Source organism: Camellia sinensis, chromosome 3 (assembly GCF_055761805.1).
Source record: "Camellia sinensis isolate YWXY chromosome 3, ASM5576180v1, whole genome shotgun sequence".
Classification (NCBI taxonomy): Eukaryota; Viridiplantae; Streptophyta; class Magnoliopsida; order Ericales; family Theaceae; genus Camellia; species Camellia sinensis.
This window is the reverse complement of record NC_138963.1, coordinates 200573606-200599147: the sequence shown is the minus strand read 5'-3', so window position 1 is coordinate 200599147 and position 25542 is coordinate 200573606. Positions and strand designations below refer to the sequence as shown.

The following is a 25542-nucleotide window of genomic DNA, read 5'->3' as shown; positions in this document are numbered from 1 at the left end:
CCCAATGGCAGCTCAAATGCAAAGAATGCGAAGTCAAATTGAACAATTGCAGGCTGAGCTTCTTTTCTTTCGTGGAGACACGGGTGCATCATTTGAGGAACTTGAGGTATAGCACAGAATTTTCACTTTTTCAGAATGTGCTCCTTGGTTTGTGGGCTTTGAATGTAAATTTGGTGAAGACTTACGTGTCAAAAATTCAAGAAGTAGAAGGACAACTGTTGCGCTTGCAAAATTTAAATAGTTCAAAAGAATCAAAACATAGTGTATTTGTTGTCGATTGTCTTGAGTTGGATGATAATGGGCTTCACTCAAAAAATTCATATTCCACAAGTATTCACGAGCTTTCATCTGGATCTGATATAAATGATATCAACAGATATATTTCCTCGTTTAATTTATTTGATTTGTTGGTTAATTGAGTTCCTTTTGTTTGCTTTTGGTCTTATATGTTGGTATCTAAGTAGCTTGCCACAAGTATGTAACTGTTCAAGGGCAAACTGTTCATTTAATGGTTCTCCTCCCCCCCCACCAAACTGTTAATTTCTATTGATGAATGGCTGTGCAGATCACTCCGCCACCCATCTCAAAAACTGATTTTGATAAGGTCCTTGCCCGACAGAGGCCAACTGTGAGCAAAGGTGACCTTGACGTGCATGAGAGATTCACAAGAGAGTTTGGAGAGGAAGGCTGATGAAATATTGACTCAATGTTATCCATTTGTGGAATTGCTGCCATTTGTATTTTATAAATATATAAATATATGTCGCAGCTGGATTTGGGGATGTATTTATTAATCTATTTTAAAGCTTCTTCCATTTCTAAAGGTGATACAACAGCTTAGGCTTTTCTTCTGTATTGAGGTGTTATTACTTTTTAAATTTGTTAATTGATGTAAAAAACAGATTCTGTAGTATTGCTTCACTAAAAAGCCTAGCCTTGCTATTTGCCAACTTGTGAGCCTCTTTTACTGGCATAGTTATGCTTGTGAAAACTCTTAGGTAGTGTTTGGGATTTTCATTTTGATAATGCATTTTTTTTAATAATTTTTTTTTTTTTACTGAATCAAATGTTAGAGTAGACATCTTTGATAGAATGAACCAATCATTCCAATGAAATAAACATAGTATCCAAATTTAGTGAAAATACCATTCAATGGTAAATTACAAAAACAATCAGTTTGGTTAAAAAAAAAAAACTCTTGGATAAATTGCGGAGGTGGTTCTTGTGGTTTGTTACGGCAATTTCGTCTCTTCATTTTCAATTGCATCAATTTTGTCCTAGAACTTTGGTTGTAGGTTACGTGGTCCAAATGCTAATTGTCGTTGCATTTGTTGATGGAAAAGCGGCTTGGGCATTGCACATGCTATACTTGCAAGGGCAAAAATATTAATCAACCTGTTCATAATCAACCTGTTTGGCAGCATACATTTCAACCTGTTCATAATCAACCTGTTTGGTAGCACACCTTGTTATTCAACCTGTTCATTGAACATGTTATTCAATTCAACATGTTCAACTCAAACAAATCTGTTATACACTCAATAGATTTCATAAACCAATAATTCAACAGATTTCATCTCAAACGTTCAACCTGTTATACATTTCCACCTGTTTGGCAGCATACATTTCAACTTTAGCATACATTTGGCAGCATACATTTCAACCTGTTTTTGGAAAAGTATCTATGTATTGTTTGAAAAGTCAAAAACAAGGTCTGCCAAGTAGAGTGATCTCTATTTGGCAGCATACATCTCAAACAGATTTCATCTCAAACAAACCTGTTATACACTTGTTTTTGCAAGCCATAAGATTTTTAAGCACCAAAAAAATATTACAAAACAAGAACAAAAGTACATTACATTCATAGCATGTTCGAAAACCTAAAATACAAAAGTACATTGTTCTTGAATACACAAAATACACAAAGTAGCTTACATTGAGTCATTTACAAGATAAAGTACAAAAATACACAAAATACAATGACATAAGTCATTGCCTTGAACATCTTCTCCATCCTTTCAAGCCTTCTATCATGCTCACCAAGCGTTGTCCTCAGATCATTAATTTCCTCTGTTGTTGACCGAGGTCCAGCATTGGTTGAAGCTGATGCGGTAATGTCGTCGTCGTCGTCGTCTGCGAACCACCTGAAGTAATTGCAGTGGTTGTTCGTAGACTACAATGGACAAGAATTAGTTAATCAATAAAGGACAAACGAAATTTGTAAAACTAACAAATTCATTTATAAAACAGGTACTTACATATTTTCTTGGGCAAACAAAATAGACACGTCCTTTATTTCCATTTGCATTGGTTCGCACAATACGCACGGAAGCTATTCTTCCACAATTACAAAACCTTGGCTTTAATGTCAAGTTCGTATTATTAGTAGAAGATGAAGTCATTTGTTTATCTGCATAAAAAATACCAACAGATTCATCTTTAATTTTATTTTATGTTTGGGTGTGGAAAAATACTTAGGATATTGGGTTTGTAGAGGGGGGGGAAAGGAAAAGAAAATTGAAAAAAGAAAAAAGAATAAAAAGCTTCTTCAATTATTTATACATAAAGCAATAAGCATTTACAAGAAATTGTAAGAGCAACTATATTAGTACTTGTTGAAAATGTGCATTACTGTTTTGCAGCAAATATGTAGTGTAACAGATATTGATGTGAAGCATATACTTCCGACAAATCAAGTAATTATAGTGTTGAAAAACACATACTGATTAGGAGTGTCCAACTTCAGTTGCTGGTGCATTCAAGCCAAGTTGAAATGAAAAGAGAACTATTAATTCGCAAGCCCAAGTCAACAAGACAGTTCACAGAACTAATAATGTCAGATATTATCAAAGAAGATTATATTAAGGTGGAACTTCCCACTACCAACTTTAAAGCAACCCTATGAATTGAATGACAAGTAAACTATGAATTAAAAAGCTCGAGTATACATGACATATTCAAAACACAATCACACAACTCTGCAACATCCCAACCAACCAGAACAGTTGAAGTGACATCTAACCTTTCCCATGTGACATAAGCTAAAACCCTATTTCAGTCCTAATGTGGATCGTGCATCACAGATCAGCAAGGGAGTTCTTCCAAGTCACTAGTTACATCACTGCTCAGGTGTGGTGAAAAATAAGCAAGGGTTCCCACACTTTAAAAAGAGAACTAATATTATTTGTTTACAAGAAACTAAATGGGTAAGAAAAAATCTAACGAATGGAGTTCTTCAATGTTTTAAATTACATAATACTTAGACCTCTTTTCATCGATCATTCACTAGTTATGCGAATGAAAAAATTGATATTATTATCTTTTTTATATTGAAATGTATACTTTATCTTATTATCCTTATATTTTCACAATATTTGCATTACATATGATCCATTTGACTTTATTAAAAGAGAATTCAATGTCTACAAATTTAGACTTGTTATATTTTTTTTTTCCAAACCTTAAAGAAGATCAATGTAATTTACCTTCTAATATAAAGACTTGGGGTCACTACTGTACATTGTGCAAAATAGTAATTGTTGTGTAGCTTGTGAGACATATTTCAAGTCCTATTTTGATAAACCTTTCATTTTTTTTTTAAAAAAATATTGAGTAACCAGAGAAATACTGTCTTCCAAACTCTTACATTCTCTTACATTCCTCTGTCTTCCAAACTCAGAATGCCTATTTTATGATCAACCAGAGAAATACTATATTTAAATTACACACAGATTAAATTATACAAATAGAGGGTCATTTTAAATTACATACAGATGCCCATGTTTGGAATTTAAATACTACAGCTTTGTGTCGTTAATTTAAATTACACATAGATTAAATGCCCATTTCAGGCCCATTACACACAGATGCATATATATATATATATATATATAAATATATTCATAAATTTCTTTGATGATTCCAATCATCTACAGTTCGGTTCCTCTAAGCATAGATCTGAAATAAATCATGTAAAAAGGTCTCAAATCAAAACCGTAAGATCATATTTTTTGATTTTTTCCCTAATTTTTTGAATCAAAGCCCTAAATTTTTTGAAGTTTAGAGGATGAAACGAACCTGTGGTTTTTTCTTTCAATCTGTTGAGTATGGTGACCCAGCGGTGTGGCGAGCGGTAGCGGCGACAGTGGCGAGCGGCAGCGGCAGCGGCGACGGTGCCCTTCTCTCTCTCTCTCTCTCTCTCTCTCTCTCTCTCTAATTTCAGATTTGCATTCAACAGGAACCCTCGTTCGTTGTTTTGAAATCGGGCAAAAAGTTTTTTTTTTTTTTTTTGTCCGAACCAAAACGACGTCGTTTTGGTTCGGACGATTCTGAACCGTCCGATCATCCACTCTAGAGGATCACTCTAGAGAGTTACTCTAGAGGATCCGGACGCGGTGTAACGTATGGTGTAACAGTGGTGCTTCTGATGTAAGTCTATTGCTTCTTTGTTTGCAAAGTAGATTTGGGCTGTCTACGTGGCCTTCAGCCACACACACGACGCTAGAAACAATGAGCTGTCTTCAGAGTGTGTTCCTTCCATCCTGATCTTGCCGATCGCCCAACCAACCAAAGCCCACCATCTATCTCTCTCATAAGTTTCTTGTGTGCTGAGAAGAAAGCGGTACTCTTTGTTTGCTTGTTTAGCTGATCTCACCCTTGGTTGCCTTCATATTTGTTTGCACTGGTGTAGATTTCAATGGTTTCTACAAGCTTCCTCTGTTCGGTGTACCTCGATTTTATAATCTTGGAGCACCTCTTTGTAGAAGAATTGGTTGGGCAACATTTAAATTTCGCACCGCCATCTTCTTGCTCTACTTGTTGGTGATATTCCTGCTCATTGTTTGTCTTCTACTAAGATGTTCATGCCTGATTTGTATGTGTTTTCGAGCTTGTTAATGGTGGAGAAATTATGCATACCAATTGTTTGACAATATGCCTAACTAAAATAACCCATAAATTCTCTTCATGGCAAAGCCTCTTTCTAAGATTGCAACAAAATTTCAAGGAAAATGCCTGACTTATTTCTTACAAATTAGTTTGTTTCAATTAATTTTTCAAATTTATTTGTTCTCGGGTGGATAGAGTTTGTGATGTGTTTATTTGGTTTCTCTACACATAAAAAAATGATCGAGAAGCGCCTCGCAAGTGGCCAAGTCAATCATTTAGTTTGAATTAAACAAGATTGAATATGTTCTTATTTTCTTTTAGTGATATTTGCTTCTTGTTTAGTGATATTTCTCAGGAAATGTAAATTTTGATCGTATATTTATGTTTATACTTATTTAGGCCTCGTTTGGGAAGTAGCTATTTTAGTAGGCTATTTTAATTTTTAGCTATTTTAGTAGGCTAAAATTTTTGTGTTTGGGAAGATAATTGGATTTTTTTGTGGTTGGATGTGATGTTTGTGAGAGAAAAAGTGAAATGATTATGGGTTTGATGTGATATTTTGTTTTATTAGCTATTTTAGCCTATTTTGTCTTTTTGTGAATTTTAGCCTAAATTGGGCTATTTTTTTTCTTCCCAAACACCCCTTAGTTTATCATTCTCAATTATACATTTGTTTCTTGATGATCATTTTCTGCATTTCTTTGTTAATCTGTTTGTTTTCTTTCGGATGAGAATTGACATTTTAAGGCCAAAACAAGTTCTGGCTTATCCTCGATTTAAAAATCTAATGCGTCCCTATATGTTTTTGCCTAAGCAATTTGTATGTATATTTCTTATATATATGAGATTGAAACAATTTTGCTCCAAATTAGGAAACTTTTCCTTAATAAATGCTAGTTCAGAACATTTTTCCAAACCGGTAGATTGGTAGTGTATAAACAGTTTTTGTTGAATTGAAAAAACAGCCCTCAAGCAATTTTGAAAGATCCATTCAAGATGGAAAACAATATATTGGTGAGTTACTGCATTCATGCAGTTCATTGGAATGGAGTAGTCATTCTATCAGAATAATCATCTCATGTTTGGTTCGGTAAAAAGGAAAGGAATTTTACATTGGAAATAAAAGCACCATTCACCAATTTAGGAGAATTTTCATTCCATTGGAAGGCCAAGGAATAGTCATTCCATTCCTTCCTTAAATCGTTCCAATAAACGAAACATTTCCTCAATTCATTTGGGTTTTGGGGCACTTTCATTGTGAAATCTTAAACGATGTGTTAAAAAAGTTTTGTTGTGCTGTCTTTCTCATTAATCATTATTGTCTTAGGTCGTGTGATGCTTACACTCCTGCTGGTGAACCAATTCCAACGAACAAGAGGTACAATGCTGAGATGATTTTCAGCCACCCTGATGTTGTTGCTGAAGAACCCTGGTAAAGGATTTCAACCTTTTCAAAATATTGTAAAAACTTAATTGCCACTGTTGTTTGAGTATCTTTGTCCATTTAACTTTTGGAGATTGTAATTGATTTTGAATTTTAATTTTAAAATAGGTATGGTATTGAGCAAGAGTACACCTTGTTGCAAAAAGATGTTAAGTAGCCTATCGGGTGGCCAAAGGGAGGTTATCCTGGACCTCAGATAATGAAATTGATACTTTTTTTGAATATCAACAATTTCATTTTTCTATTTTGTCTGAGTTATAATATTTAGTGATCATGTCCTCCAATTTTAGAATTTTCTTGAACCTGGTAGATGAATTTTGTCTACTGGTTTAGTCCTTGTGAACTTTTGGATGCTGACATGCTTTAGAACCCCTTCTGTGTACCGAAAAGGATAAAATTACATGATATTATGTTAGCTTTTAATCATTTTGAGCCACTTGTCCAATGCTATTAAAAAACATATATAAAGAAGTCCTCGTTATGCACCTTTTCTCTTAACCAAATTTAATTTGCTGTTTATCGTGAAGAATTCAATAACATATAATAGTAATTATTGTAGATGCTCTGGTGAATATTTTTGTGGCTATTTCTTTTTGCCTAAGACTTATAGTTGAACCTTTTGTTATGGCAACTTAGGGACCATACTACTGTGTTCTAGTGCCGACAAAGCTTTTGGACGTGATGATTTTGATTCACACTACAAGGCTTGCCTTTATGCCGGGATTAACATAAGTGGAATCAATGGTGAGGTGATGCTGGGCCAGGTAAAATTAAGTAAAACTTTTAAGAACATTTTATTTAAAATTTTTAAGAACAAATTTTTGGTTAGGTGGAATTAAGAAATATTTTTTGTGATAAAGGAGTAGTGTTTCTTACTATATTAAGGGAAAAGTGCATATATTTTGTAATTGGGGTTTTTTAGAAAAAAGATTGTGGTGGGACCAAAATTTTGAATTTACGAAGCATCATTGGATGAGAAACTCAAATATACAGCATTTTGTAAGCGCATATATGCTACTATAAAGCTATTATAAGTGGTGCCTAAAGAATCTGATTTTGGTAGCTATTAGAAGTGGTGCCTAAAGAATGTGATTTTGGTAGTTTGGAAATACTAGGAAAGGATAGCATTAGCATTTCTTGTGTTGGAGTAGCAATTGCGATGTTTGGTTAGAGTTGGAGTAGTGGTTATAGTCTAGGGGTACTAATAACCGTTGATGTAATGGTGGAAGGGTCACAATGGTAGGGTTGATGGTGGCACACTAGTGTTGAAGAGTTGGTTGCCTTGATTGTTGAAAGGAACATTTGGGAGTGTTTTTTTGCAATTCTATAGACATTGTGGAATGCAACAAATGACTTAATCTTTAATACGAAGGAAACTAAATGGGAGGTGATTATAGTTATGTGATTTTTTTGTGTTGAAGATGTGCAGTTTGGTTCTTGTTTTGAACTGATCATATTTCTCTCCCCAGTTTGTACTCATCTTATTAATAAATTTTTTGTTGGCAAAAGAAAAAAAATGTAAAAATAAAGAAAAAGAACTCATCTTGTATATACAGAAATTTCTTCAACAAGCATTATAACTGCCACGCGGCCCCACGTGCGTAGCGCGTGGGTTCCAACTAGTAATAATAAAAACAACAATGATTCATCCCCCATTTTCCCCCCACCCCCTTTGACCCCCTCTCTCTCTCATTGGCTACTTTTTCTTTTTCTTTTTCTTTTTTTTCCTGCTCCCCCAATCACCACCTGCCACGTGGCAAAAGGGGTGAGGGGGTGACCCCCAAAAGGGGGTCCCAAGCATTATTCTAATAAAAATTGGCTTACCTCCAGTCCAAGACGATGTTGTTGGATTCATGGGATTCATTACGCATTCTGTCTTAATAATCTGAATCAATTAATATGTAAAGTTTATTGACTACTTTATCTTTGTAAAAAATCATGTTGATCGGATATTGACAGTTACTTGATCGGATTAAATTTTTGTCAACAATTTATTTTGAAAATTATATTTATTGTTGACAAAAATTTGATATGATCAAATAGCTATTGATATCCGATCAACGTAATTTTTTTACAGAGATAAAGGGGTATTTTGGAAAGATGGTTAAAAGCCATCTTCTAGCTTTTAACTCATTCTGAGTCACATAATCTCTCAATTTTTTTACATGTTTTTTTTTAAAAAAAAAATTCAAAAAAAAAATTCAAAAAGCCTGTTTTTAACCATCCTTCCAAAACGATCCAAACTATTTGACAAATTCTACACATTGAAAACGGTTCATATTATTGAAGCATGAGCCACATTATTTTCATATCTTAATTTTTCATAGGCCATTATGTCTTCTAATTTTTGTTTCCAATATCAAATTTCTTCATCAATTAGAAAAATTTGGCCTTTCAGTCGATGAATTTTTCCAACACGATAATTTAAATCTCTTTGCTTCAAATATTACGGAGATGATGAAATTATTTGAAAACTTTGCCTATAAAGAGAATTAATTTTTTCTTTTAGGGCTAAAATTTCACTCCCGAACTAATAAATTTCATTATCACAACGCCAAATCATTCTTTTCATATCATTTGTCACGCTATTATGTTGACAATAAACGGTAGAACCACCACCATAACACTAGCAATTTTCAGAAAATGAGACATTCCACTGATAATCTGTTTTCATGGCAACATTGCCACTCCATTGGCTGTTTGTATCCATGGGTACACAAGATGTAAGCATACCTATTGAAGGCATGATTTCATAAGAATAAATCTGCTTCTTCATCATCATCACTCCAAGTTAGAATGGTCTCACTCGGTGTGCCAATTTATGTTGATAAAAATCTAGTTTAAGTCCAATCGACAATGATTTGATCAACAGACTCAAATAAATTTCAAGAAAACACAAATAAAAATTAGGTTTTGTGGTTGAGTTCTTCACTTTAAACAGATTAAGGACTTCCCTAGAAGTAATTAAATAAATAGGAAATGGAACAAAATAGAATATGTATTAATTCAAATAAATTGTCATTTATCACTAGTTACAAGAACTTAAATAAGAACAAAAAATTGAAGAAATATGGCAATCGACAGAAAGACGAGAAGTAGGGGTTGGAAAAAGCTATCAGTTTAATCTACTCCTAGAATGGCTAATTTAGAACTACTCCTAAATAACTCTACACAAATGTGTTTGATGGTTGATAATGATCGATTGATTCTTCGTTGTATCTCTCTTAGCCTATTTATAGGTTCAGCCACATGAGAGGAAGAGATAACTTAAGTCCACGATTTCCTCAACAAGTCCATGATTTCCTCAACATTATCCATATCTCATGTTCGATAGGAACCATTTTGCAGATTTGATGCTTGATTTGATCTTGACTCATTGATCTCAGCAACTAACTTTCAAATTATTGCAATTGCTAACTTTATGGCTCTCCATTTAACATGTCATCATGCTACGTCCTTAGCACATCTGTCATGCAACATTAGCATGTCTATCGACAAAAATAATAACAATAAAGATAAATGTGGTCAAGGTTATTCTTTGAAAATAGTTTATGATTTCAATCGACAGATCATCATCAAACTTGGCCATAATTAATAGGTTACAATCGATAGAAAAATAAAATGTGGTGCAAACAGAGGCATAACAGAGTTTTGATCATCAGAAGAATTGGCTCTCTTTCCCCAAACCACATCAATCAAACCCTACAAAAACTCATGTAACAACCCCGATCCCTGTATAACGTTAATCCGTACTTAATTATGCCTAACAGTAGTTAAGGAGGGATTCTGAATTAATTTGCATGTATGCTTTGCATTATTGTGTTTATATCTGTCTGCTGTAGAAAGATCTATTCATGTTTTGGTTTTGGTTTCGGTTTGTGAATGGAAGGCCTTATTGGCATGTTTCGGTTTGTGAATGGAAGGCCTTATTGGCATCCGAATTAGAAATTGGCGTAGTTATGTGTTGATTGGAATTTTTAGAATTTTATGGTAGGCTTAATTAAAAGTCATTTCGGAACGATTAAATAGGATTGATTTAACTCCACTTAAGTACCTATGACTTGAACTAATAAAAATACCATTTCTTTTGGACCCCACCCATCTCTCCCATCCATTTTGAATGCTTGTTAAGCCATTCTAGAGAAAAACGTGAGAGAGAGTAGAAACATAAAAAGAGAGAGAATTCAAGCTTGAAAAGGGGATTGTAGAGCATTAAAAGGCATTCAGAAGAATTGGCTTGGAAGCTCAAGGAATTGACTCTTTAAAATCCAATAAAGGTAAGAATTTAACCCATAAACTATGTATATGAGTCATCAAGAGCATGAATTCAAGAAGATCTTGTGAATAAGTCTAAGATTTGAGCTAGAAAGGATTAAATTTAAATCAAACCATGCATGCATGCATAATACATCCATTTTGAGTTAATTTTCAGCAAATACTCACATACATAAGCCTAGACTAGCATAATTTTGAGTATTCAACATGATTTGTACTTTACATCTCATTTCCTCTTGGTTTTAAAAGTTTACACTCAAAACATTGTATGCATGTATTGGACATAAAGGTTTGATTTGGATTTTAAAGAATTGGCAAGGTTTTGGGCCTTGATTTCTTAAATTGACCCCTTAAACATGTTGTATTATGAGTCCCTAAGTGTTTTCTCAAGTTTTGGCCCAGAAAAGTTGAGTTTGATGCATTGAGTTTGAGTTTAGAACTTGGAAACCAAATATGGAAATTCTAGATTTTGGATGCACGCTCGAGCGTGGAAGTTCACGCTCGAGCGGGCACTCTGAATGCGTGCACTTTTGCTCGAGCGTCATGATGCTCGCTCGAGTGTAAAATGCATATATCCAGAAGTTCATGTATTTTGCAGTCTGCTCGAGCAGGGGAATTCATGCTCGAGCAAAGGTCTGAGTCTCACGCTCGAGCGGAGGTCGAGCGTCCGTCGCGCGTGAAATTCATGCATCCAGTACTTTTGTCAAGTTTTGAAGTCTGCTCGAGCGGGGGAAAGCCACGCTCGAGCGAACCTTCACTTTCTGCATGTCTGCTCGAGCGGGGAAATCCAAACTCGAGTGTGGACCTTATTTTCAGTAAATCTGAGAAATGTTTCCAAGTGCATTTTTGCATCCTCTTTCCATCCTAGGCATTCCTAGGCCATGTTTAAGACTTTATGATGGGGACAAAGACTAAAGGAACGCCAAGAATAAATGAAGCAAGTTATGTATAATTTGATAGTACGTTACAAGTGTGTGTTTGTATGTATGTTCGTGATGTTCGTGTAGGTCGCGTGCCTCGGACCACTTGATTCATCTGCTCTGTTTATCTGCACCCCAAGGGCAACTGTGAGTAATAACTCTGTAAAGTTATGTTAACTTTAAATATTTTCTGACTAATATGATACGATCCGTTTTCTAAAATGCTATTTTATGAATTATGAATGAATGAATGTCCAATTTTCTAAAATGTATTTGTGGCACCCTTAGTTCATGTAACAACCCTCACTACTGTTTACTGATAACACCACCGATTACTGCTAAACTGAGACTGATCATGATAAGTAATTGAATTGGTTGAAATTCTGAGCTAATTGATTGCGTGTATTAGTTTAAATGCACGTCTATCTGTTTGACTGTTAAATGATCTGTTCATATGTTATGTTTTAAACTGCAAATTAAAGGCCTTATCGGCGGCCGAGTCTAAAAATGATTAGTGTTATGTGTTGACTAGAATTTATGTGATTTTTTGGCATATTTAATTGAAATGTGATTTGGTATGTTCAAATTGGATTAAATAATGCTAATTTACAAGAGTTGGACTTATTTACCAAATTGCCATGCTTAGTGGGCCACTTACTCCAACACCTTGAGGCTTGAATACACTTAGACATACTTCTTGCTCAGTCATTTTGAGAGACAAACCGATTGAGAAAGAAAGAGTAGGAGGATAGGCTTGAATTCATCAAGCCTAGGTATGAAATTTATCCTCTTAATTGTGAGTTAAGTTAGTTCTTGCATGGTTCTTGGAAGATTTGAGTTTTAAAGTCAAGAATTGGTTTAAGATTGTTGAATTGAAGCTTGTATCATGCATGCATGTCCTTATATGGAAGTTTTGAGGTGATGTTCATGGAAATTGTTACATGCATGTTCATATTATAGTTCTAGTACATGAATTCATCATGTTTTTTGAAGTTTAGACTCAATTGAGCTTGCATTGAAGCTTTGAATTTGGTTGAGCACTTGCATGCTACATTTAAATTATGTTTTTGAGCTTTGGATGAAAATTGTGCTCAATTGAACTACATTTGGGCTTTGATTTCTCAAATTGATCTTCAAAACATGTTATACTATGAGTTTACAAGTGTTTTCCAGAAAATTAGCCTAAAAGGATCGATTTTGGTACATTTAAAGTTGATTTTGAGCTTGAAGGTTCAATCTGGAATTTCTAGAATTTGGACCCACGCTCGAGCGAGGAACTCCACACTCGAGCGTACACCTTGTGTTCGTGTAGTCCGCTTGAGCGAGAAAAGTGACGCTCGAGCGTGAAATGCATGTATCCAGTACTTTGCATGTGTTTATAGTCCGCTCGAGCGAGGACTTGTGTCTCACGCTCGAGCGTGGATCGAGCGCCCGTCAAGCGTGATTTTTGTGCATCCAGTATTTTTACTGTAGCTTACAGTCCGCTCGAGCGACGGAAGTCACGCTCGAGCGGAGCTCCTTTGTCTGCATGTCCGCTCGAGCATAGAAAGCCACGTTCGAGCGAGACCCTTGTTTTCTGAAATTTTGAAAAGTGTTTTTTAAATGCATCCTTGCATCCTCATTCCATCCTAGGCATTCTTAGGCCTAGTTTAAGGCATCTTAATGAGGATATTGATGTAGAACCACACCGAGGCAAATTAGGGATTAAGTTATTATTTCCCAACTGTGTAGCTTAGTGTGTGTTCGTTCTGTAACTGTCTAGGGTTGGCATCTGAGGACGCTTTAGCTTATCTGTAGCCCAGAACTCTGTGAGTAACTATGTTGTAAAGATATGTTCAATTAAGATTATTTTCTGAATAAATGACTGTATTGCTTTATGAAACGACACTGTTTACTGAATGAATGTTTGTCCTATTTGTGAACTGTATTCGTGGCATCCATAGCAATTTACTATTACTGAACTGTTACTGCTACTGTTACATAGATCTCTGTCGGTTCCTATGTTGGAACCATTATTGTTTACTGATATGATGGCCATCAACTGACTGTTCGGTCTGTTAAGACCTACTGTACTGTTTAGCTATCGGATGTATCACATATGACTATTATAGTTTCTGAATGATTGTTATGGCATGAATTATGAGCCACAAACTGAATGACTGATATACTGATAAACGACCGTTTTCAATACTGAAAGGACATTCATTCTTAACCCCTTTACGCATATGTTATTCACTGGGCTTTAGCTTACTGTTTATATATATATATATATATATATGTAGGTGTTCAGGCACCGGACCGGAGTTAGGAGCGTCGGATTAGCTCTTGTTTTGTTAAACCAACCAACGTGCCTCACTGCAAGGTTCCAAGTGCTGCCAAGCTAAGCCTGCTTCGGGGTGTTTTAGATTCTCCCTTTTTGTCTCTGTTTTGTATAGACTGTATAGATTGTTACTGTACTGTTATGGTAGGGATTTGGTTCCTAACTGAATACCTGTATTTGATGTATGTACATACTGTTATGGTCGAAATGTGTATATGTTTAAAAAGTCTTTTTGCATACAGATTATCACAGCTCATTGGACATCTTTTAATTACTATTTTGGCTTTCGCCAGCCCCTGTACTCTGTATTACTGTTTTACTGTTAAGCAGGCCTTCGGTAATCTCGGATTACTGGCCAGTTACGGTGCTAAACCCATAGGGACGGGTTTGGGTCGTAACAGTTCACGTGGCCCTCACCCGGGGATAACAATACCATGGCCAATCTGCACGTGGCCCTTGCCTAAAGGTAACAATATTGTGGTTTATATTCACGTGGCCCATACCCGGGGGTAACAATATCGAGGCCTATATTCACGTGGTCCATGCCCAGGGGTAACAATACCGAGGCCTATATTTACGTGGCCGTCGCCTGGGGGTAACAATACCATGGCTACTTGCGCACAAGATATGGGCCATTATGGTCGTTGGTACCGACTATGCATGTGGGTCTCTGGACCAAGTTGATATGATAGCTAATGAGTGTACCACGTATGATCTTATGAAAAATCTGAATATGAACATGAGTGTGTATCTGAATCTATTTCTGATTTGAAGTCTGAATATATTTCTAATATAAATTCTGAATCCTAACTTGTGCTGGATATCATTCATTAAAACCCTTTACCTAGTTATTATTCACTGGGCTCTAGCTCACTGTATTATTTATATGTATGTAGGTGGGCAAGCGCATGACCAGGCCTGAGATACCGTCTGGCGAGTTTTGGTGTCAGCCAGCCATCATGCCTCCCGTGGAGGTTCCTTTTGAGATCTACCCGAGTTTGTAGTCGTTGGGACTTTTGTATTTCTGAAATGTTTTTGTCTGGCCTGAACACGTAGGAATCTTGTATATGTGGCTTGGATGATGTAAGGCTACTATATTTTAATGCCTTATATGTATGTATGCAAATATGTATATAAAAGTTTCAAATATTCTGTCCCATGTATGTCTGCACGGTTCTATGGACTATGTAACTTTGTATATTTGCTTCTACAGCCCCTGTTATACATATTATTCTGTTCAGAGGCCTTCGGTGATCCAAGGATTACTGGCCGGTTACGATGCTAAACCCTTAGGGGCGGGTTTGGGTCGTGACAGAGTGGTATCAGAGTAGGTGTTCTATCGCACACACTGGTCCATATGAGCTTAGGACGTCCTAGTAAGAATTAGGGGCATTCTCTCTGCATGTGTGAGTGTGTGGTAATTCAAATGGATATGAAAACTGAACGTAAACCTGAGCAAATGAGATTGAAAGAAATGAATGAGATTATTCCTATGTTTACTATCATTTGGTGTCTCTATAGCAACATGGAGAATGCAAGGGGAAATGATGTAAGTGAATCCTCAGAGCCTCGCATGGGCCGGATGGAACAAATGCTTGCAGCATTGACTGAAGCTATGACACAACAACAAAGACAACAACCTATACCTCCTCCGCCTCCACCAGTACTAGCTGAACCGGACAATAATGACATCATCAATTTGACTCAGAAATTTATGAAAATGAAGACGCCGACCTTCTTCGGTGGTATTGAACCATTGAAAGCAAAAACCTGTTTATTAGAAATGGAAAAGCTATTTGAAGTATTTCCTTGTTCTGCAACTCAGAAAGTCCTTTTGGCTATTTATACTCTAAAAGATGAAGCCTGGAGATGGTGGCTGCTGGTTCGAAATAACAATGGAGACATGACATGGGCACAATTCAACGAGATATTCTACAACCAATATTTTCCCCAATGCTTCAAGGACCGAAAAGTTTTAGAATTCCAAGAACTCAAACAAGACAGAATGTCTGTGGCTGAATATGAAGCTAGGTTTACTGAACTAGCTCGTTTTGCTCCGCATATGGTAGACACTGATTACAAGAAAGAGCGAAATTTTGAGGGAGGACTGGACCTGGAAATATTTGATCGAGTGGGTGTCCTAAAATTACCTACTTATGTGGAAGTGCTCAACAGGGCATTGATGACAGAAGCCACAATAGCAGCTAAGAAACAAACTACAACTCCAATAACCGAATGGAGAGGAAAGAGGACTGGATTTAATTTCAAGAAAGGCCGGTCATTTTCGAAGAAGCAAAATACAGGATCTTCCAGTAGCTCTAGCCAAAGTAGCGGATCTACTCCAAACTATCCCAACTGTGGAAGGAAGCACATAGGTGCTTGTTATCGAACATTAGGTACGTGTTTTCGATGTGGCAAGACTGGCCACATGGTGAGGGATTGCCTGATGAGATCCAATGAGGTTAGCCGTCCTGTGACAAGTTCAACCGAGTCTGTTTCTGCAGCAAGATCAAATGCAAGGACCGATGTTAGGGGTAATGCAAACAATGAAACATTGAAGCAAGGGAGAGTGTTCGCACTAGTGCCCGGAGAGGTACAGAATATAGAGTCTGTGGTGTCAGGTATAATTTCCATTTGTGCCTAGAATGCATATGTCTTGATAGATTCTGGTTCTACGCACTTATTTGTGTCGCATGCTTTCTCTCAGAAATTAACTAGACCGCTTGAACTTATGCCATGTATGTTATCTGTATCTACACCGTTTGGAGAATCTATGAAATGTGCTTTTGTTTATCTGGCATGTAATGTTTTGATTGGTGATATGACATTATACATTGACTTGCTGCCTTTGAATATAAATCATTTTGATTGCATCCTGGGCATGGATTGGCTGACTAAATATTGTGCTACTATTGATTGTGTGAATAAAACCGTCATATTTAAACCACCTGGTATGCCTGAGTTTACTTTTATTGGGAATGGGGTAGTTCCTCCGCCATACTTGATTTTATTTATGAAAGCCAGAAGACTGTTAAGAACGGGGTGTCGGGGCTATTTGTGTAGTGTGTTGATTGTGTCTCCGAATAGTGCCAGTGTAGAAACTATTCCTGTGGTTTGTGATTTTCCTGATGTGTTTCCTAATAGTCTACCCGGGGATTTAGTTGATAGGGAAATCGAATTTACTATTGATGTGACACCTAGAACACAGCCCATCTCCAAGACTCTGTATAGGATGTCGACTTCTGAACTGAAAGAATTAAAAGTCCAACTCCAAGAACTCTTAGACAAGAAATTCATTCGTTCGAGTACTTCACCTTGGGGTGCTCCAGTGTTATTTGTCAAAAAGAAGGACGGATCTTTGAGATTATGTATTGACTATCGGGAACTGAACAGGGTGACCATTAAGAATAAATATCCATTACCCTGAATAGATGATTTGTTTGATCAACTCCAAGGAACCAAAGTGTTCTCAAATATTGATCTTAGGTCTGGATATCATCAGTTAAAGGTTAAAGTAGAGGATGTAGAGAAAACTGCAGTCAGGACTAGACATGGACATTATGAATTTTTGGTAATGCCTTTTGGGGTAACAAATGCGCCTGCAGCTTACATGGACCTAATGAATAGGGTTTTCAAACACTATCTCGATGAATTCATTGTTGTGTTTATTGATGACATTTTGGTTTATTCTAAAGACAGAGAAGAACATGGGAACCATCTGAGAACTACCTTGCAGATTTTGAGAGAAAAGAAATTGTATGCTAAATTGTCCAAATATGAATTCTGGCTTGACAGTGTAGCATTTTTGGGACATGTAATCAATAAGGAGGGCATTTCTGTTGACCCTCAGAAGATTGAAGCTATTGTGGATTGGCCTAGACCGAAAAATGTAACAGAAGTTAAAAGTTTTCTAAGACTAGCTGGTTATTACAGAAGATTTGTGAAAGACTTCTCAAAGCTTGCAATGCCATTAACACAATTGACACAGAAGAATGTACAGTTTAATTGGAATGATCAACGTGAAGCAACTTTTCAAGAATTGAAAACCAGACTGGTAACTGCACCGATCCTAACCTTACCTAATGGTACTAATGGGTTTCAGATTTATAGTGATGCTTCGTATAAAGGGTTGGGCTGTGTACTGATGCAAAATGGGAATGTAATTGCTTTTGCCTCTCGACAGCTTCGTCCTCATGAAAAGAACTACCTAACCCATGATCTGGAACTGGCAGCTGTGGTTTTTGCCTTGAAAATCTGGCGTCACTACTTGTATGGGGTAACTTGTGAGGTGCATACCGGTCATAAAAGCTTGAAATATTTCTTCACCCAAAAAGAATTGAACATGAGACAGAGGTGATGGTTAGAGCTAATTAAAGATTATGATTTGCAGATTTTGTATCACCCAGGAAAAGCTAATACCGTAGCAGATGCCTTGAGCCGAAAGTCAATGGGAAATTTGTCATGTTTATTTATGTAACTATCTAGAATTTCTCCCTCCGCTCGAGCGGAGAAGTTGACGCTCGAGCGGACTTGAGAGGTTCTCAGTATTTTTGTAGACGGTCTGAAATTCTGAGAGTTGTGAATTCCCACTCGAGCGTAGGAGTGGTCGCTCGAGCAGACAGCTTTGTTGGTCAGTGCGCTCGAGCGTGGAAAGCGACGCTCGAGCATGGAAAGTGAGTTTGCCCTTGACATTTTTATTAGTGTATTTGGAACCTCCTTATTTTATTTTGGGGTATTGATTGAGGTGGTAACATGATGGTAAAATAAGATTGAATCAAAAACTTTAATTCGAATAATTTACCTACGATCAGCCGTCACTCTTTTGCCCTTTTCTTTTTCCACACTTTGAATTTGGGTGTGAGGCTAGAATTATTGAAAATATTGTTTTCAGGGCTTCAATTTGGACACAAGAACGACCTAAAATGGAGTCCAGATGAGAGAGTTATGCCTGTTTGAAGTTTTGGAATCTGTGCTGGAAGCAGGTACGCTCGAGCGGATTGCGCAAATTCAGCAAGTTTAAAGGCACTTTTCAAGATCATTCTTCTCACTTTCATCTCCTCTCTTCATTCCTCTCACCCTAGGTTCGAAAACCCTAGGTTTTGACCTCAAATGCCTTCCATTTCCCTAAGAATTGACCAAGATCTCTTACCAAAAAGTGAAGAAGGCTTGAAGCTCAACATTTTCAACCGATTGGAATTCGGGTTTGCAAAGGATTTTTCTCAAAGCTTTGCTCTCTTGCTTGATTCTTAAGGTAGGGGTCCTAGTTCTTCTTCAATACTTACATTAATAGATAGATTTGTAGTATTTTGATTATATAAATGCAAAATCTACATTTTTTTAGCATATAGTGTTACATCATGAGATTTGGGGGTTTAGGGTTTGAAGTGTTGGGGGTTCAATTGTTGGGTTAATATTATGGATTATGAATCTTAGGTGTATAATCAATGGGAAAATTGGAATAAAAAGTAATGGTTTAAGAAGTTTGAATTTTTCTTGAAATTCTTGATTTTCTTGAAAACCCTAAGTTGATTCATGATGATAAATAAGGATTTTGCCCAAATTGAAAGTAGAATCATGAAATTGGTAGGTTGAATTTTATATGTACAAGTTTAATTGGATTTTGGAGGTGTTTGAAAATTATGTTAAAAATTAGCGATTGAACCTTTACTATGGATATTATAAATTTACATGCATCATAGATTTCTTGAGATTGAGAAGGATTTGAGATTAAATTCATGGAATTAGGAAGAAATTCGGTTTTGAACATAAAATGAGTTACATGCATGTTTGATTATGGAAGCTAATTATTTTGGATTTGCTTTTGAATATCTTACATGAGTTTGAGTCTAGTTCTTATATGCATGAACAAATTCTACAAAATTTGATATTCTAATTGTACATTTGATTTTGAAAAAAAAGTTTAGAAAACCATGAGTTCATGGGTTTTGATTTTGAAATTAAGTAAGGTTTTGATTTAAATAAATTAATTATTATGTTTCAAGATTTTGAGCAAATAATTTATGAATAAATAAGTGTTTATATTTTCTAAGGCATTTTCATGGTTTTGATCAAGTTATGCATGGATTTAAAAAGAATTGAAAATGCGTTTGGAAGCCATTTTTGAGAAGTTCGAAATTCTGAAATTTATAGACCTCTCGAGCGGACTAATTGCCGCTCGAGCGCAAATTGAAGGCTTTCAGTACTTTTATAGTCTCTTACAGACCGCTCGAGTGACTAAAGGCTCGCTTGAGCGAACAACTATTCTCAACATATTTTGGAAAGTTACATTTAGTTCGTATTTTTATTCTCATCTCTTCCCAAAGCATTCTAAACATGATTTATGACTCAATAAAGATCAATAAGCTACCAATCAACATAAATTAGTTGATTAAAGAATAAGTCATTAACTTAGCGATACTTGATTAAGAAGCCAAGTGAGGAATTGGTTTATTCAGAAAAGAACAATTTAGTAATAAAAGGGATTTGTGAAATGAGAACCCGATTCATCTGATTAAAAAAAATAAATAAATAAGCGTAATGGGCCTTCGAATTATTTAGACAGAAAACAAGAAAGTCAAGTTTGATCAAGGGAGTAATATCATGCTTCAATGTATATATGCTATGTGTTTGTGTAGGTCACGCGCTATTGTCTACTTGACCTATCTGATCTGCTTCTGCTACTATCTGTGAGTAGTCACTCTGTAAAGTTTGTTTAACTTTAAGTATTTCCTGACTAATATGATACGATCTGTTTTTCGAAATGTTATTTTATAGATTATAAATGAATGTTCAATTTTTTGAAATGTATTTGTGGCATCCTTAGTTCACGTGGCCCTCGCCTGGGGGTAACAATACCGTGGCCAATATGCACGTTGCCCTCGCCCAGGGATAACAATACTGTGGCTTATATTCACGTGGCCCTTGCCCGGGGGTAACAATACTGAGGCCTATATTCACGTGGCCCTCGCCTGGAGGTAACAATACCATGGCGACTTGTGCGCAAGATATGGACCTTTATGGTCGTCGGTACCGACTATGCATGTGGGTCTCAAGACCAAGTTGATATGTTAGCTAATGGGTGTACCACGTATGATCTTATGCAAAATCTGATTATGAATATGAATATGAATATGAATATGAATATGAATATGAACATGTATCTGAATCTATTTCTGAATTGAAATCTGAATATGCATAAGCCTCTGTTTCCGATAAGAATATGTTTTTGATATAAACTATAATTTCTAACTCAGTGATGGACATCATTCATTAAAACCCTTTACTCTGTTATTATTCACTGGGCTCTAGCTCACTGTATTATTTATGTATGTAGGTGATCAGGTGCGTGACTAGGCTTAGAGGCATCTGCCTGGAATCCGTTTTTGTCAGCCAACCTATGTACCTCTCGTGGAGGTTCCGGATATGTCAAGTGACTATGGCCATGTAATTTAAAGTTTAAGTTTTGTTTTCTTGCCTGGTTAAACAAGTCTTGTGTATTTTGTAAATGGGGCTAAGTCCCTTTTTGTTCAATCTGTATATATATATTATGACGTAAGGATGACGTGTATATCTGTACATAAAAAGTTTAAAATTTTTCTGTCTCATATAGGTCTGCACAGCTCATTGGACATTGTATATTTGTTATTTGCTTCCGCTAGCCACTAATATTATGTTAATTTATCTTAGAAGCCTTTGGTAATCCCAGGATTACTAGCCGGTTGCGATGCTAAACCTGTAGGGGCGGGTTTGGCTCGCGACAATTTACCAGCCAAGAAGAACTATTATATGACTTGGAGAAAAATGAGATTGAGATCGTGAAACGTGAACAGGGTAGAATACTAGCCGCTATGTCCGCTCAGCCTGCAATCATCGAAGAAGTCAAAGAGAAGCAACTTGAAGATGAATACTTGAAAAAGGTTGTAGAAGAACTTGATTAAAAGCCGAGACCAGAATTTGTGTTTGAGAATAATGTGCTGAAATTTCAAAATCGTCTTTGTGTACCTAATTGCTGTGACTTGAGAAAGCGTGTTATGTTTGAAGCCCACAACACAAAGTTTTCCATGCATCTGGAAAACACAAAAATGTATCATGATTTGAGACATAATTTTTGGTGGCCTGGAATGAAAAAGAGTATTGCAGATTTTGTGGCTAGATATCTACATTGCCAACAGGTTAAAGCTGAACATCAACGACCAGCTAGTTTACTGCAACCACTTCCAATACCAGAATGGAAATGAGAGCACATAACCATGGATTTCATAGTGGGATTGCCTCACTATTCCCGAGGTATGGATTTTATTTGGGTCGTTGTAGACCGTTTAACTAAGTCTGCTCATTTCCTACCTGTTAAATCTATTTATAATACAGACAAATTGACCAATATTTATATGACTGAGATTGTGAGATTGCATGGAATGCTAGTATCTATTGTATCTGACAGGGACTCAAAGTTTGTGTCAAGATTTTGGCAGAGTTTGCAACAGGCATTGGGGACTTAACTGAGGTTGAGTAGTGCCTATCACCCATAAACCGATGGACAGACTGAACGGACTAACCAAACCTTGGAAGATATGCTCAGAATGTGTGTCTTAGATTTCCAAGGGAACTGGGAGACCTACTTGACATTGGCCGAGTTTGTGTATAACAACAGTTACCATTCAAACATCGAAATGGCTCCTTATGAAGCTTTGTATGGTAGGAAATGCCGATCTCCGATTTGCTGGGCCGAAGTAGGTGACAAACCGTTGTTGGGACAGGAACTTGTGCAAGAAACAACTGAAAATGTTAAGCTGATTCAGCAGAGACTGAAAACCGCATAGAGCCGACAAAAGAGTTATGCTGATGTTCGAAGAAGAGATAGGAAATACGAAGTTCGGGACCATGTGTTTATCAAAGTGACTCCAATGAAAGGGCAAACTCGGTTTGGTGTCAAGGGTAAGTTGGCGCCAAGATATGTTAGACCATATGAAGTTCTGGAGAAAATCAACCTAGTAACGTATCGGGTGGCCTAACCACCGGTTATGGAGCATATGCATAATGTCTTTCATGTCTCTATGCTTCGAAATTATTGAGGGATCCGTTACATATGATTGAGCCAACTCATGCACTGTTAAAGGATGATTATACTTACGAGGAAATGCCTATTCAAATTGTGAACCACAGGATTAAAAGACTAAGAAACAAAGAAATTCCGTTAGTGAATGTGGATTGGCAGAATCATGGAGGAACTTATGCAACTTGGGAAACAGAAGAAGACATGATGAAAAAATATCCAGATTTGTTTCCATTGGACCCAATGTTCTTCCAGAATGAAGGTAATTTAAGTTTGGAGGACTAAACTCTTTTAAGGGGGGGAGACTAACAACCCCGATCCCTGTATAACGTTAATCCGTACTTAATTATGCCTAATAGTAATTAAGGAGGGATTTTGAATTAATTTGCACGTATGCTTTGCATTATTGTGTTTCTATCTGTCTGCTGTAGAAAGATCTGTTCATGTTTTGGTTTCGGTTTGTGAATGGAAGACCTTATCGGCATCCGAATCAGAAATTGGCGTAGTTATGTATTAATTGGAATTTTTAAAATTTTATGGTAGGCTTAATTAAAATTCGTTTCGGAACGATTAAATAGGATTGATTTAACTCCACTTAAGTGCCTATGACTTGAACTAATAAAAATACCATTTCTTTTGGACCCCACTCATCTCTCCCATCCATTTTTGAATGCTTGTTGAGCCATTCTAGAGAAAAACATGAGGGAGAGTAGAAACATAGAAAGAGAGAGAATTCAAGCTTGAAAAGGGGATTGTAGAGCATTAAAAGGCATTCAGAAGAATTAGCTTGGAAGCTCAAGGAATTGACTCTTTAAAATCCAATTGAGGTAAGAATTTAACCCATAAACTATGTATATGAGTCATCAAGAGCATGAATTCAAGAAGATCTTGTGAATAAGTCTAAGATTTGAGCTAGAAATGATTGAATTTAAGTTAAACCATGCATGCATGCATAATACATTCATTTTGAGTTAATTTTCAACAAATACTCACATGTATGAGCCTAGACTTGCATAATTTTGAGTATTCAACATGATTTTGTACTTTACATCTCATTTCCTCTGGGTTTTAAAAGTTTACACTCAAGACATTGCATGCATGTATTTGATATAAAGTTTTGATTTGGATTTTAAAGAATTGGCAAGCTTTTGGGCCTTGATTTCTTAAATTGACCCCTTAAACATGTTGTATTATGAGTCCCTAAGTGTTTTCTCAAGTTTTGGCCCAGAAAAATTGAGTTTGATGCATTGAGTTTGAGTTTAGAACTTGGAAACCAAATCTGAAAATTTCAGGTTTTGGATGCACGCTCGAGCGTGGAAGTTCACGCTCGAGCGGGCACTCTGAATGCGTGCACTTTCGCTCGAGCGCCATGATGCTCGCTCGAGCGTGAAACGCATATATCCAGAAGTTCATGTGTTTTGCAGTCCGCTCGAGCGGGGGAATTAACGCTCAAGCGAAGGTCTGAGTCTCACGCTCGAGCAGAGTTCGAGCGTCTGTCGCGCGTGAAATTCATGCATCCAGTACTTTTGTCAAGTTTTGCAGTCCGCTCGAGCGGGGGAAAGCCACGCTCAAGCGAACCTTCACTTTCTGCATGTCCGCTCGAGCGGGGAAATCCACCCTCGAGTGTGGACCTTATTTTCAGCAAATCTGAGAAATGTTTCCAAGTGCATTTTTGCATCCTCTTTCCATTCTAGGCATTCCTAGGCCATGTTTAAGACTCTATGATAGGGACAAAGACTAAAGGCACGCCAAGAATAAATAAAGCAAGTTATGTATAATTTGATAGTACGTTACAAGTGTGTGTTTGTATGTATGCTTGTGTAGGTCGTGTGTCTCAGATCACTTGATTAATCTGCTCTGTTTATCTGTACCCGAAGGCAACTGTGAGTAATAACTCTGTAAAGTTATGTTTAACTTTAAGCATTTTCTGATTGATATGATACGATCCGTTTTTTGAAATGCTATTTTATGAATTATGAATGAATGTCTAATTTTTTGAAATGTATTTGTGGCACCCTTAGTTCACGTGGCCCTCGCTCAGGGGTAACAATACCGCGACCAATCTGCACGTGGCCCTCGTCTAGAGGTAACAATACTGTGGCTTATATTCACGTGGCCCATGCCCGGGGGTAACAATACCGAGGCCTATATTCATGTGGCCCTCGCTTGGGGGTAACAATACCATGGCTACTTGCACGCAAGATATGGACCTTCATGGTCGTTGGTACCAACTATGCATGTGAGTCTTTGGACCAAGTTGATATGATAGCTAATGGGTGTACCACGTATGATCTTATGAAAAATCTGAATATAAACATGAGTGTGTATCTGAATCTATTTCTGATTTGAAATCTGAATATGTTTCTGATATAAATTCTGAATCCTAACTTGTGCTGGATATCATTCATTAAAACCCTTTACCTAGTTATTATTCACTGCACTTTAGCTCACTATATTATTTATATGTATTTAGGTGAGCAAGCGCATGACCAGGCCTGAGATACCGCCTGGCGAGTTTTGGTGTCAGCCAGCCATCATGCCTCTCGTTGAGGTTCCCTTTTGAGATCTACTCGAGTTTGTAGTTGTTAGGACTTTTGTATTTCTGAAATGTTTTTGTCTGGCCTGAACACGTAGGAATCTTGTA

The 25542-nt window shown here is 36.7% G+C and overlaps 1 protein-coding gene and 1 long non-coding RNA gene across 13 annotated transcripts; one reads left to right on the top strand and one right to left on the bottom strand.

Annotated features, from left to right (window-relative positions):
* Positions 1-1792: 1792 nt before the first annotated feature.
* Positions 1793-2497, bottom strand: LOC145823031 (uncharacterized). The gene is made up of 2 exons (XR_014365097.1): positions 2259-2497; positions 1793-2173 (listed from the first exon to the last, which is right to left on the bottom strand). It is a non-coding gene; the product is annotated as an uncharacterized LOC145823031 (long non-coding RNA).
* A 1919-nt stretch (positions 2498-4416) lies between these two features.
* LOC114300543 (uncharacterized) lies at positions 4417-25542 on the top strand. 12 transcript variants are annotated; one of them, XM_082921928.1, is made up of 6 exons: positions 4417-4817; positions 6215-6319; positions 6440-7095; positions 11614-11673; positions 13809-13888; positions 14743-18397. In XM_082921928.1, the coding sequence occupies exon 6, from the start codon at positions 15249-15251 to the stop codon at positions 16488-16490; it is 1242 nt and encodes a 413-aa protein (XP_082778054.1). In that variant the 5' UTR covers positions 4417-4817; positions 6215-6319; positions 6440-7095; positions 11614-11673; positions 13809-13888; positions 14743-15248; the 3' UTR covers positions 16491-18397. The 12 variants fall into 12 exon arrangements, 9 of the variants coding, with proteins under 9 accessions (XP_082778054.1, XP_082778053.1, XP_082778058.1 ...); XM_082921927.1 differs by having other exon boundaries at positions 13809-13922; XM_082921932.1 differs by having other exon boundaries at positions 6968-7095; positions 14743-15003.

Bases quoted from the DNA above. Each gene is read 5' to 3' on its own strand.
- LOC114300543 (XM_082921930.1), top strand. From the start codon at position 15,249: ATGTGTGAGTGTGTGGTAATTCAAATGGATATGAAAACTGAACGTAAA.